Source organism: Callithrix jacchus, chromosome 2, assembly GCF_049354715.1.
Source record: "Callithrix jacchus isolate 240 chromosome 2, calJac240_pri, whole genome shotgun sequence".
Taxonomy (NCBI): domain Eukaryota; kingdom Metazoa; phylum Chordata; class Mammalia; order Primates; family Cebidae; genus Callithrix; species Callithrix jacchus.
Window position 1 is genome coordinate 132,643,319 of NC_133503.1, and position 15,086 is coordinate 132,658,404.

A 15,086-nucleotide genomic window follows, 5' to 3' on the forward strand; every position below is an offset into this window, starting at 1 on the left:
TAAACCAAATTACTTAAAGCAATCAGTAGGGCAAAGAACTGAACATTCAGACAATATAAACATGTCTTAGATCGACAGAAAATCCTTAAGAAATAGTTTAAAAATAAATGTGTAATTTTATCCTCACGTGGCAACTTTCCTACAGCTATGGATGCTTGTTTTAGGTTGTTAGTCGGTCTTGTGGTTTTATATTGGATGTAGCAAGCCTAAGGTAAGTAGCATATTGCGAAAATGCAAATTAATGTATTCCCAAAGCTTGAAAGTAGTAATACATGATTTTTCTATTTAATTTAAACATTTTTTAATGGAAATGTTTATAGCTGAATCTCAGGAGAACTTAACTAGCACTTTAGAGTTGAGTTCGTAAGAAAAAGTTCTATAAACTATACATATTGCAGGCAAACATTTCTGTTCTTAGCCTGGTGTTAGAGAGATTAGAGGAAGGAGTAAATAAACTTTGCAGAAGTTTGTATTCCACTAGTAGAGGAGAGTAGGTAAGGTGGGTTCTGGAACCACAATGCTCAAGGTTTGCTTCTCTACCTCTTAGCTAGGTGACCACAGGCAAATTAATTTTTCTACCTTGAGTATTTAGTTGTTGTTTCTTACATTAATAGTTCCAGAAGTTCTCCTTTTGAATCAGAATAAAGATGGGAATCTTTTTAAATAACAGATAAAGAAAATAAATAATAATGCAAGATTATCTTTTGTTGCAACATGTAATTATTATTTATTGTACCCCAAAGTTGCCTGTATTTTTTTTTTCTTTGAGACAGAGTATCGCTCTGTCGCCAGGTACCAGGCTGGAGTGCAGCGACGAGATCTTGGCTCACTGCAACCTCCGCCTCCCAGGTTCAAGCAATTCTCCTGCCTCAGCCTCCCGAGTAGCTGGAAATACAGGCGCACGCCACCATGCCCAGCTAATTTTTGTATTTTTTTTAGTAGAGACGGGGTTTCACCATGTTGGCCCGATGGTCTCGATCTCTTGACCCCGTGATCCACCTGCCTCGGCCTCTCAAAGTGCTGGGATTACAGGCGTGAGCCACCGCACCTGGCCTGCCTGTATTTTCTAAGCAGACTAACTTTTTATTAACGTTCAGACTTTTTGGTATTAAAAGAAACAGAAACAAAAATAAGACATGCAAATTACTAGTTGCCTTGCCAAGCTCAGGGATTTTAGAAGTTATTATATATCATGACTTGAAGTGAGGATAACAGTAAGAACTTCTTTTACTGTTATGTCAAATCACCTTGTGATGTAGAGGTTTCATATAAATGTTGGAGAGCTGTGCACTTGGTTGGAGATTTATGAAAAAGACATCTAATGTTCTCTTATTATATCTGAGCTGATAGTTTTTAAGGTTGTGATTACTTTCAAAGTCATAGGAGGCTAGCAGGGGATGAATCCTTGATCTCACAAATGAACCTTCCCTATCTTTGGATACATTACTGTAGCAAATGCTTGAGTTTCGTGCTACATACTATGATTCTAAGCACTGGTCTTGGAAGCTTAACCACCATTTAGAATTCATTTATAAGAAAACATGCCAAATGGTGGTAAAATCACACCTTGTATACCAACTCCTAGCCATGACTGGCCAATACTCCTGAGCTCTTTTCCTGTTACCTGCCACTTTCACTTGACACAGTTTTCCATGTATTCCAAATTATCATATGAGAATTGTAACCACCATTAGAGTATTTCCACAGATTAAATGGCTGCCACTAGCATGTATATAACATAGCCACTGCTTATTTCTCTTGAAGAAAGTGGGAACTTACAGTATTTACTATGTATAGAATGCTTCTACAATATGCATTGTTGCCACTGTTTGAGAAGCAAAAATCATTAATAGCTACATATACTAAATTATTTGCATTCCAATGTTTTGATTTTCTTCTATTATCAAGTTATAATTATCAATTATAACTATCACAAATCCTTCCTAATTTGATTTCAGCAATACTCAAAATGCATAACACTTTGTAATATACATTTATCCTTTGCTTTGAGTTTAAGGAGTTCCAATATTTCTGCTTATAATGCAGAAATGTATCATGTAATTCATCTGTATTCTGTAAAATAAATGGAAGTATTTCTTTAAGGAAGCATTTTTTTTTTGTTTTTTGTTTCTTTTAAAAAAAGAAAAAGTATCAAGTTGGTAATAATGACAATGTGTTCATAATTACACTCTAAAGCCAAGTGCAATAAACTTGTTTTTAAGCATTAAAGTATTCAAAGACTTAGAAGCAGTTGCAACAGTAGCTCTGGCAATTTTAGAAGCTGGGCAAGTTACTATATACTCTGAAAACAGTCACCAGGTATTTGCAAGCCATTTTTGCATAAAATAGGAGGGCTTCTTCAGATAAAATACATCATCTCCCTTTCAAGAACATAGACTAAGAATACCGAGATTTTTGACAAGCGTGCCAAGATCAATAGGGAATGAACAATCTTTTCAACAAATGGTGCTGGAACAACCATTATAACCACATGCAAAACAATAAAGTTGACCTTACCTCATACCAAATTTTAAAAAATTAACTCAAAATGAATCATAGACCTAAATGCAAAAGCTAAAACTATAAAACTCTTTGAAGAAAACACAGGGATAAACCTTCTTTACCTCAGATTTGGCAAAGAATTCTTAGATATAACACTAAAACACAACAAAAAATAGGTAATTTGGACATAACAAAATTAAAAGCTTTTGTGCTTCAAAAGATGTTATCAACAAAGTAAAAAGACAACCCAGAAAATGGGGAAAAAAATGTCACAAATCACATACCTGATAAAGGACTTGTAACCATAATATATAAAAACTCTTAATACTGAATAATAAAAAAGACAAATAACCCAATCTAAAAACAGGGAAAGGATCTGAACAGACATCAAAGAAAATATGCAAATGCCAATAAGTAAATGAAAAGATCTTCAACATCACCAGTTATCAGCAGACTACATGCAAATCAAAACCACAAGATACCACTTCACTCCCACTGGGATGGCTAGAATAAAAAACAGGTAATGACAAGTATTAGGAAAGACGTAGTGAAATCTATATACTCGTACACTGCTAGCCAGAATATAAAATGGTACAGCCACTTTTGAAAAGGGTCTGCAGGTTCTTCCATGATTAAACAGAGTTACCATATGACTAAGCAATTCCACTTGCAGGTATATATCCCCAAAAGAATTTAAAACAGGTGTTCAAACAAAACACTTGCACAGGAATGATTATGAACACGATATCCGTAATAGTCAAAAAAACAGAAACAACGTAAGTGTCCAGCAACTGATAAAGTAACATTACTAATTCTGAAAATCACCCAAAGCTAAATGCCAAAAAGAAGGGGATTACTGGATTGCTCCCTGGGTATAGATCTGCAAGGCTTCTGCACAGAAAAGAGAACAGGGCTTCAACACCAGTCTACACATGTGAAGTCAGAAGCTGTAAGACATTACAGCTCAATATGAACTCAATATGAACAAGTGAACTAAAATGAAAGTGGTTAAGGAGACTTGTTAAAAAGTTAAATCAAACCAAACTCCATGTCACCTATATCCCACACCTATTGAAAGTTGGGAAATTCTCCCTTGTGATTTAAAAACATCTTACAATATTTGCAAGTGTATTACTCCACCATACCACCAAAAAGTGTAGGTCTAAATACAGGCTTAACTCTATCATAGTTTTGGCAGGAAAATGTTACTTTACACTTACTATTTAGCAATTCTGGTTGAAACAGACAGATTCACTCAGGTCACCCCAAATGCTGGGAGCAGGAGAATATTTTAAAGACATGTACAGAAAGAAGAATGCCAGGTTTCACAGAGACTGAAATTCTTCATGACATGGCACATGACTTCTAGTTAAAAAACAGCTCTAAAGAGGGACAAGAATGCCTGAAAATGGCCTTCAAAAAGCCCTGGTGAGATTACTGCTACTCCACTGCTTTGGACAAGTACCTTTGTTAAGATCACTCAGCTGAGGCCAGGATGGCAAGAGTCACACCATAGAGGCCATGATCACATATGTGTAAAGCTACCAATGAAGGCTGCTCCCTCAGCAGAAGCTGAGGCTCAGAGCATAGCTGTTCTCTGAACATAAAGCATCCTCTAGCTGAAATGATCATACTCAATTCCAATATCCAATATAGTAGATATATCAGAACAGAGAAGATACAGGGATACCTAGTTTCATTGTACTTCACAGATATTGCCTTTAAAAAAAATAAATAAGTAATGGTTGTGCCAACCCTGCATCAAGCAAGTCTTGCAGCACCATCTTCCCAAGAGAATGTGCTCACTTCAGTCTCTAGTGTCACATTACGGTAATACTCGCAATATTTCAAACTTTTTCATTATCATTGTCTGCTATGGTGAACTGTGATCAGTGATACTAGATGTTACTATTGTAATTGTCTTGGGGTGCCACAAACCATGCCCACAGACTACAAACTTACTTGATAAATGTCCTGGCCAGGCCCAATGGCTCACGCCTGTAATCCCAACACTTTGGGAGGCTGAGGTAGGCGGATCACCTGAGGTCAGGAGTTCGAGACCAGCCTGGCCAACATGGTGAAACTCCATCTCTACTAAAAATACAAAAGTTAGCCAGGCATGGTGGTACATACCTATAGTCCCAGCTACTTGGGAGGCAAAGGCAGGAAAATCAATTGAACCTGGGAAACAGAGGTTACAGTAAGCTGAGAGCATTCCAATGCACTCCAGCCTGAGAAACAGAGCAAGTCTCTGTCTCAAAAAAAAGTTTGTGTGTGTCCTGACTATTCCACCAACCAGCTGTTCCCATCTCTGTCCCTCTCTTTAGGTATCCCTAGTTCCTGAGACATAACAATGTTGAAATTAGGCCAATTAATAACCCTACAATGGCCTCTAAGTGTTCTCGTGAAAGGAGTGTCATGCATCTCTCACTTTAAAATCAAAACGTAGAAATGTTTAAGTTCAGTACATAAGACAAGGTGAAAGCCAAAATAGGCCAAAGCTAGGCTTCTTTGGACCAAAGAGTTGTGAATGCAAAAGAAAAGTTCTTGAAGGAAATTAAAAGTGCTACTCCAGTGAACACACAAGTAATAAGAAAATGAAACAGCCTTCTTGCAGTTATGAAGCAAGTTTCAGCAGTCTGGATAGATTAACCACAACATTCCCTTAAACCAAAGCCTAATCCAGACCTAATCAAGACCAAGGTCCTAACTCTCTTCAACTCTATGAAAGTTCAGATTGTTGAGGAAGCTGCAGAAGAGTTGGAAGCCAGCAGAGGTTGGTTACGAGGATTAAGTAAAGAACCTGCCTCCATAACATAAAAGTGCAAGGTGCAGTGGCACAATCTTGGCTCACTGCAGCCTCCACCTTGCTGGTTCAAGCAATTCTCCTGTACAGCTTCCAGGGGAGCTGGGACTACTACTGCCACTTCCAGAGGAGCTGGCACATGCCACCACACAGAGTTAATTTTTGTATTTTTAGTAGAGAGGGGGTTTCACCATGTTGGTCATGCTGGTCTCAAACTCTTGACCTCAGGTAAACCACCTGCCTGCACCTCCAAAAGTGCTGGGATTACAGGCGTGAGCCATCACGCCCAGCCTAAACAACTAATTTTCTTTTTTTTTTGAGATGGAGTTTCGCTCTTGTTACCCAGGCTGGAGTGCAATGGCGCGATCTCGGCTCACCGCAACCTCCGCCTCCTGGGTTTTAGAAATTCTCCTGCCTCAGCCTCCTGAGTAGCTGGGATTACAGGCATGCGCCACCGTGCCCAGCTAATTTTTTGTATTTTTAGTAGAGACGGGGTTTCACCATGTTGACCAGGATGGTCTCGATCTCTTGACCTCGTGATCGATCCGCCTCGGCCTCCCAAAGTGCTGGGATTACAGGCTTGAGCCACTGCACCCAGCCTCCACCACTCTTTAAATATGCACTTACAATTAAGAACAATACCCAGCTATTAGACTAGAACAGAATACTGCAGGATTATTAATTTTTAAGAACTGACCACTAATTTCATCAAGCTAATATATCTATTTTTTAGCAACTATATCACACCGGTGGTTCATACTAAGGAAATAACCAATAAATTATTTGGATCTGCATTAAATATTAACTGTATTCCAAAAAAAAACTTGTTTTGATAATATCAACACAAGAACAGTTTACTTTCAAAATTTTCAGAATCACCATCATCTCATATCTAGTTAAAGCTACAGGGCCAAAATAAAACTGTGTTCAAATCCTAGTTTTGTCACATGGCACAGCAGCCTTCTACAGCAGCAGCCTTCTACTGTACCTCCCTGAAAGCATGCACTGGCTCAACCTAGACAGATGCTCAACCTAGACAAAACGTTTTCTAAATAGCTTAAGATCATTGACCACAGCAACTGACACTTCACCCTAAATGAAGACGGTCTCAAAAATAATGACAAATGTGGTTTTTAAGGCATGGTTTGAACTCTGGTAAGACAAAAGAGAAACTGTTAAGAGAGTTGTGCCAGCCTGGACTAGAGAAACAGTTCAAAATCAATAGAAATGTCTGGGCTCCCAATTTTCAATGGGCAAGAAGCAGGCCAAAAATACTACTCAGCTGCAACAGGGCTCATTCTTACAGGAAAAATAAAGGACCTCTTAGAGGGTGGAGACAAAAGCAGAAGAAAATAACAGATGAGGAACCAATACAAGGTAGCAGAACTGGGTATGTGTTCCTAATCAAGGAACACTCATTGTCGCCAACGTACCTGGCTAGATTTCAGAATTGCTATGGATCAGCAACTGCTACATGCCTCCCACTCTGTCCCTATTTAAATGAGAGTGTCCACTGAAATTATGAGAGTGTCCACTGCCTCGCCATTTTATGCTGGGTCTATCTTCTGTTCATAGGTTTGCCTCCAGTCAAGAAGTGGGGCCTTCTCACCACTCCTTTTAAAATCTAGGCTAAACTGGTGCCTTATTTTGACCCACAAAATATAGCAGAAGTGACTTATGACTCAAGAAGCCTTGTAGCTTTAGCTCTTGCCCTCTGGGAGCACTGCTGCTACTATGCACAAAGCCCAATTATTAGTAGAGAGGCTACATGAAAGAGAACCAACTGCTGTGCCCACTGACATCTCCAGGTAGCCAGGAAGCACTTAACTAACAATATCTGAAACCATAAACCAAGAGACTGAAGCCACCTGAGTGACTACAGAAAGAACATTAAACAAAAGAAAAAACCTGCCCAGCTAAGTGTAGCTCAAATAACACAATAGTGAGCAAATAACTTATTTTAAGCCACTATATTTTAGGATTGTTACATAGCAACAGATAAGTGAGAGAGTGATAAATAAGATAATGGTGGTGCGTCTTACAAAGGATGGCATCTTAAGCTGATGAAATATAACAGCAGCTCAATGTGTGCTTTTTAAAAAAATTAACATGAGAAAAACAAGCAGGAATTTATGCAGTTGACAGGAATGTACAATATCACAGGCCCACAAACTACAACCACTATGTTCCAGATTAATGTTAAAAGATAAGTTTTCAAAGTGTGACAATCACAAAGAAAATCCTCAGAATCCTTTCCTAGTGGTATCCAATCTCCAAACTCAAAATTTTTTATCTATCTTTTTTTGTTTTTGGGTTTTTTTTTTTTTTGGATACAGAGTCTCCCTCTGTCGCCCTCCCACCTCAGCCTCCCAAGTAGCTTAGACTACAGGTGTGCACCACCATACACAGCTAGCTGTTAAATTTTAGTAGAGATGGGAGTCTCACTATGTTGCCCAGGCTGGTATCAAACTCCTGGGCTCAAGCAATCCTCTTGCCTTGGCCTCCCAAAGCACTGGGATTAAAGGGCGAGCCATCATGCCTGGCCTCAAAATTTTAAACAGATAAGGGAGATGTGAAATTAACTTGTAAGTATCACTGTCAATGTAAATGAAATAAGATGGATAACATTCTTGATAAAATGAAAACTAAGGTACTAAGGTCTGAATGTTTGTGTTCCCTTAAAAATCGAATGCTGAAACCTAATCATCAATGCAATGGTTTTAGAAGGTGGAGACTTTCGGAGGTGATCATGTCAGCAGGGTTCTGCTCTTAAGAATGGTGTTAATATCCCTATATATTAAAAAAAAAAAAAAAAAAAAGGCCCCAGAGGCCAGGCATGGTGGCACACACCTGTAGTCCCAGCTACTCAGGAGGCTGAGGGAGGAGAATCACTTGAACTCAAGAGGTGGATGTTGCGGTTAGCCAAGATCATGCCACCACACTCAAGCCTAGGCAACAGAGTGAGACTACAGCTAAAAAGAAAAAAAAAGAGAAAAGAAAAGGGCCCCAGAGAGATGCCATCCCCCTCTGCCTTATGAGGACACAAAGAAGATGCGATCAGTGAGGAAGAGGCCTTCACCATACACCTTGATCCTGGAATTCCTAGCCTCCAGAAGTCTGGGCAATAAATTTCTGTTGTTTATAAATTACCCACTGTAAGGTACTACATTTTGTTATAGCAGTCCAAACAGACTAAGTCAAGTGGATAACATACTTGAATTATGGGTCACTTTCAATTTTCAACTTCAACTCTTAGAATGCCACTAGATTACTGTAACTTAAAAGATAAGTGAGAATACTAAATTTTAGACCATTTCTAAAAAAAATTTCAATAGACTAAAATTAATTTTTTAGGCCAAAACAAAACAGACACTGCACTCAATTTTAACATGGGATTATTTTATTAGGGAGGAACTACGTGTTGTGAAAAAGCATCAGAATTCAGACAACCTTGTCTAATCTAGCAGGTTGACGTAGGGCAAAGCACTTAATTATTTTTAGCTTTGATTACTTGACTATGATCAGCCAAACAGCTACTACCAGCACTCCAGAAGATCCAAAAGTAACATAAATTTCACTAAATTCATAGCTAAGCATGCAGACATTAAACAGAATTTCTTAAATTACTAAATATTAGTACCTAATTAAAACCAACATATATTGAGCTCTTACCATATGCTAAATGCATGTTCAACTAATCCTATTTACAATCCTACAGAGAATGTACTATTATCCTATTTTACAGAATAGTAAACTGAGTCTTAAAGAGGTTATGTAATTTTCCAAGGTCTCAAAACCAGTTAGTGACAAAGTCAGGATCAAGCCCAGAGCTTTTCAAATTTTTGAGCCAAAACTTTTTAATCCTATCCTCTGATTCCTCTCCACAAAAGCCTCAACTCTAACCTCCAAATACAAAACAAGAATTTTGGTATAAAAAAATGCAACCAGCGAGTGCATATAGTGTCACCAGCCATGGACTAGAACTCAGGAAACCCAAGTTCTAATGCCAATTCTATACTACTGACACTCGGGCATAAGACAATGAGCAAGCGTACCTCCGTGGCCTTTGTTTTTTAATCTATAAGATCTAACTGAATATATTTTAAGAATTTGCTTTCCCAGCTGTGAAACTCTTATCCTCCTCATATTTTAAAAATTACATTAATTTAAATTTTATTTTTATAATGAACTAATTCAATTATTATGTTAATATGCAAAAGTATATTAGAAAGCATGATTTTTCTCACCACTTACTAATTTCTCCCTCCTGTGAACAAACTGCACTTGTTCTGGTACTTAACCATACACTCTTATGCTAACTTGTATGAGCCTATATTGCTGACCTCTGCTGGTTATTAAACTCTCCCCTTTTGTTTCATTTTCCAAGCATATTTGTCTCACTGTTAGACTAATATTCAAGGACAGAAATATTTCTTCAGTATTTGCTGAATGAATAAACTCAACAAAAAAATAAAGGAATACAGCAATTATTCAATAAATACATGTTGACTATACATAAAACATTTTTCTCTAACTTTAAAACCGCATTTTAACAGCTCAAGAGTAGATCCTCAGAAACTTCTATATAACTAATCATCTATTTTCTTTTGGATCACTACAGATTTCCAGTTATTTCAAGTTTCTTGATGTGCAATGAAAACCATTCAAATTTCATAAAACCATTCACTGAGCCTAGCAAAACCACTAGAATATAAAGCAAGGGCTCAACAACAACAACAACAAAAATGAATTCAGCAAATAACCTTACAACAACCAATAAAATCAAGTAAACCACTATGGTAATATTACATAAGGAGAACAGACCAAACTACTTTCACGACATGGCTCAAATGAAGATGCTTGCAAAAGTATTCCTAACAAAGTGAAGGAAAAGAAATGCTAAAAAATAAAGGCAATGGAAACCAAATAGGATTTAATGAAAAAGAAATTAGCACAGTTACCAAATGCAAAATAGCATATACTTGAAAATAAGAGCTTTATCTTCAATTACTGAAAATAAAAACAGATTTAAAAAAAATGATCATAAAGTAACACAAATGAGTCTGGGAACATTTCAGGTTTAAGCAGAGTATCAAATGTTATTTCAAAAATGACTTTTACATAAATATAAGCAAAAGTAAAAAGAAAAAATATAGATATAAAACTGTACTGGAGGGCAGGGGAACATAAATGGAAAAATAAAGGGTTGGATACACTGACAGTGCTATTAAGTCAGCAAAAACTGAGACAGATCCTAAGCAGGAATGTGTGTAAGATCAAGTCTTCTTTAGACCTAAATGATCTGTCCCTGAAGCATTTTACAAACTTGAATACTCACTGTCCTTTGAGTACATCCACTTATATAGACAAAAAGGATTTATAATGTTGTGCCACTATGAATGAGTATTTTAAAAAAACTCTTGGGTTTACAATTACTACGGCAACCTTATGAATGTCATAAGAAGAAAGCATCATGGCAATATGAGATGTCACAAAAGGACAGTCTGGGCTAAGATAAAGACAATGTCTCGCCCTAACAAGAGAGCCAGTTAATATGAAATGAACCATGAAATGGAATGACCAAGTAGAAAAATACACAGCCAAATCGTCAGATGCTGAATAAACAGCATCAATGAATTATCTGAATTAGGAAAGGCTAAAAGGTTCTTGATGTTTTATCTTCAAAATATTTTAAAGTAACACCCATTTAACAACTTATGAAAGGTCTGTTAAGAAAGTCTATAATTTAAGAATAACCCGATTTTCTGCAACATGGAAGCAAGTCCAATACAAATTGAAACAAAACTGCCAGGAAAAAAAGAAAGTCTTAAAATGCAACCATGTCACTGAAAGGTACAGGCCAGTTGTACTGAATTTACTGAATTTTCTTAAGTGACAACAGGGACAATGAAAGAGTGACTGAGTCTAATTCTACACTGCTACAAAGTGAGTCGAGTTGTCAATCAGGATAATTTCATTAAAATAAGCCTCCTCGGAATTATCAAGAATAATCAGAGAAGAAATATTTTTCCTCTTCCAGGGTTCTTAATGAGAGATAAAACCAGGAGTAAAAAAGATGTAAACTCAACAAGCCAGAAGTGACACTTGTGTGATCACAAATTAGAGTTACTGTTTCATTTTATGGGACTGCAAATTAAAGTAACTACTGCACATGGCCATGGGAGATTGAGAAGTAACTTCAACTAACAGTTGGAAACAAATTACACGTGCTAACAGTTACTCTCATTAGGAAATCCAAAATACTTTTAAAGAGAGAGTTATTTAGGTGTTGCATTCATTTAAACGCAGACGATGAACATCTCAGCCGCCTTCCTTTGCGGGATTCTATGCCGCAGCTGGGGTTGATAAGGTCGACTTCCGAAGCTGGGGTTGATAAGGTCGACTCCAAGAAGAAAAGCAGCTCAAGTGGGAAATGGTATCCTCGTATAGCCCAGAGAACCGGTGACGCACCAGGAGCTTGGAAAATATCCCATCGTTTACCTTGCTAGAAGCAGTTGGGAAGGGAAAAGGTTGTCCACGTGCACCATTGTTTTCCAGCTATGTTTATTTATTTTTAACTTTTGCTTTGGTATCAATACCCTCAACCTCAGCCTTAGAGGGAGAGGGGGGATGGCAGCGCCACTGGTGGTATCTGGGTGCAACACAAGTTTAAAAAATAAAAACACAACCTTTTTTTTTTTTTAATTGCAGCATACTCGGCGCCCTCACCTCTCTCCTCCTCCACACCTCTGCCAATACCCCCACGCAGCTCTCCGCCGCCGCCACCTCGGGTCCCCATGACAACCCCACTCCAGGCCGGGCCCCCCTCCGCCTCCTCCGGGCCCTGCCAGCCACACTTGGCTGACAAGGGGCGACTCCACCTGCCCTCGGCTCTCACTCTCCAGGCTCCTGAGAGGCGGGCCAGGACCCCTCCGTGCGCGCGGGCCCAGTCCCAGCTGCGGGCACGACCCCCACCAGTCGGGGACCTGGGGAAGGATGGCCGGGCACGAGCTGAGGGAGGTTCCACCCCAAACCCCAAACGAGTGACGCGGGGGTCGGGGTGCGACTCCAAACGGAGTACGGCGGCCTCGCGACCCTCTCTGGGCTGCTAAGGGGAGCCGAGGGGCAGGTGCAGTGGACGCGAAGGAACTCGTCCGTTTTCGCAGACAACGACGCGTCGCGGCGGCAGGAGACGCTGGGGCCGAAGCTCACCTTGAAGGGATTGTTGAGATCCGGGTCGGCAAACGGGTTACTGTCGAAATCCGACATCTCTCTGGCGCTCGGCGTCACCCACCCGACCCAGGCGCAGAGAGAGAGACGAGGCGAGGCCGCCGCCCCCCTGCGCGCTCACGTCGCCGCCGCTGCCGCCGAGCAGATCCGGGTGCAGCTCGCGGGCCACCCAGCCGGCCGCGCCACTGAGCATGCCCGATGCGACGGGCTCCCGGCCGCGGCGCCGTGCGCGTTTGCAGTCCCGTTCCTCTGGATCTGGATCCCACGCTCCGGACTTTGGCTGCGACCGAGTAGGGAGCGGGGGCGGAGAAGCCCGGAATTGAGAGCGGAGGAGGAGCGTCCCACACTCCCAGAGCCTGCGGGATTCTCGGGGAGTGCGCGACGCTTCCTCTCCGCTCTTGTCCGGAGGCCAGCTACGTCCGGCCGGGCTCGGGCTTCTGAACACCGGTTTCAAATCAGTTCTTCGGGGCCCAGCGTGACTTAGGGAAGCGGTAGCATTTTGTGAGAAGGACTTACACCTGCCAGGTTGGGGTAGGAAGCCCCAGTCGCGGGCCCCGCACCCCGAGGCCATTAGACTGTGGGGCACCGGGACAGGAGAGGCTTCTGCACCTCCTTCCGCAGATCACATCCCTGGGGAGGGGAAGCGGCCTCTCCTAAGGATTTTTGCTCACCTCTGACCCCACCTGAGAATCCCGGCCTCCCGTCTTCCGGTCTCCCCGACTCTAGGTTGCTGCTAAATCACGGAGAACAGCCGTGGCGCTGCCGGTCCCAACTTGATCCAAGGAGCCTTGTGAAGGAGATGAGATTCAGTACCAGGGACCGGCCCCAGCTCCCATCCTCCGGAATCTGCAAAATGGCTACTTCTTCAGAAATAGTGGGGAGAGGAATGGCAAAAGCCCAGAGATCAAGGCCTTCGAGTTAATGCATTTGGGCACAAAATAGACACTTTTGGATTTCCCCTAATCTTTTCCAACACCAAGAATGAGATTATCAAAAGATGTGTAAGAAATTCATTTGTACCATTCTTTGCACCCCCACCCCTGAAACTTATTCAGAGAGCATTGCTTTCCTCACTTTCCTCTTCCTTCTCCCCTAACAGAAAAGCACTTGGATCAAGCTACAGGGAGCCAGAATTCTTTTGACTTGGTGGATACACCAGAGTTGGAAGGATCTAGATTGAGTAGTCTTTGGCCTTTGGGGAACTTGCACTATGCACAGCCACCTAGGAAACGATACTTTCCCCCCACTGTGAAACACTAGTTAGAGATGATGGACAAAAAGCACATTTGCTCTAATCTCCCTTCGACGGGATCCAGGTTGGGATAGATGTAGAAGCAGCTGCTTCCAGGTAGTCAACGAAGATATCAACTACTAAGTGACAACAGACAAGGATGATCACAGCAGAGTTGTAAGATTCTAGATATGAAAAAAAGAGCAAGCAGTCTGTTGTGCTCACCATCGCATCTTCAGCTGCTGCCCAGTGCCTGGTTTTAACTTAGTGCTCAGTGTATGTGTCAGGTTTGAATCCCAATTCTGATACTATCTGTGCTACACTCTTCACCTCTCTGAGTGTGTAAAGGCTTATTTAAGAATTAAATGAAACAAGATACAGAAAAATGCCCTGCATGTACATTTAGTGCCCAACAAATATTGGTTGAACGTCGAAAGTGGCAAGGAGGCTCAGCATGTTCTTGCATGCCTTGCCACCTTTCTCCAGAGCGAGTGTGTCATTGCCCAGCTTATCTGCTTCTCTCACCACGTTTGCCCTCACTCCCTCCCTCCACCTGTCCTACAAATGACTCAAAATAATCAGCCCTATTTAGTATGCATCTACTATGTTCCAAGACAATGAGGATCAGCTGAGCCTGCATTGCAGGATGGAAATTTCCAGCTATATTCTGTTTACAGCTGATGGTATTTGCACCTAACGCAAAGGCTTACGAACGTTACTATTAAAGAATCATTTGGAATACCTGTTAAAGATGCCCGCCTCTCCATACCTCCCATTCCTAAGATTCTGCTGGAAGGCATCCAAGATAGGGGCTCTGGATCTGCTTTTCTTATTTTTTATGTCTCTATACATTATTTTACATAAATGTATAAATGGAGTCATGACATACATGTTGAATTTTTCACTTAAAATTTTTTTGTATTCCTTGTATTTCCTTTTCCCCTACATTAACAACCTAGTACATTTCTTTAAATATTCTTATAATAGTGTATATCTCCACTTACATAAAATAACATGTAATTGTATAAAACATAATACATATTCATTCAGATATACATACACTCTAATACTGAGCTTTGGCATTGTCTGAAAAAGAGACCATATACATATTTTTCTGCAGTTGTTTTTCTCAGCACTTATGGCAGCGTTTCTCAGCAAGATGTGCATTGGCAGAGAGACAGTCTTAAGGTTTCTTCCCCTTTTATGCCACATAAATATCACTTTTTGTGTGTAGCATGCCTGTAGAGTGAAAAGAGAAGCATGCTCTAATGGAAACGATACGTCTAATTCATTATTCTTAACTGAAAAATCAGCATA

The 15,086-nt window shown here is 40.4% G+C and overlaps 1 protein-coding gene and 1 long non-coding RNA gene across 4 annotated transcripts in view; one reads left to right on the forward strand and one right to left on the reverse strand.

The window, feature by feature from the left end:
* SCAMP1 (secretory carrier membrane protein 1) overlaps positions 1-12,632 on the reverse strand; it is a 115,457-nt gene extending 102,825 nt beyond the window's left edge. For both annotated transcript variants that reach the window (XM_002744837.6, XM_002744836.6), the window contains exon 1: positions 12,521-12,632. In XM_002744837.6, coding sequence (XP_002744883.1) covers positions 12,521-12,577 — 57 coding nt within the window. In that variant the 5' untranslated portion in view covers positions 12,578-12,632. The remainder of the gene's footprint in view (positions 1-12,520) is intronic.
* Positions 12,633-12,681: 49 nt separating this feature from the next.
* LOC144581437 (uncharacterized) lies at positions 12,682-13,776 on the forward strand. Of its 2 annotated transcripts, XR_013532266.1 has the most exons (3): positions 12,682-12,828; positions 13,265-13,539; positions 13,638-13,776. It is a non-coding gene; the product is annotated as an uncharacterized LOC144581437 (long non-coding RNA). The 2 variants fall into 2 exon arrangements; XR_013532267.1 differs by lacking the exon at positions 13,638-13,776 and having other exon boundaries at positions 13,265-13,595.
* The last annotated feature ends 1,310 nt before the right edge of the window (positions 13,777-15,086 follow it).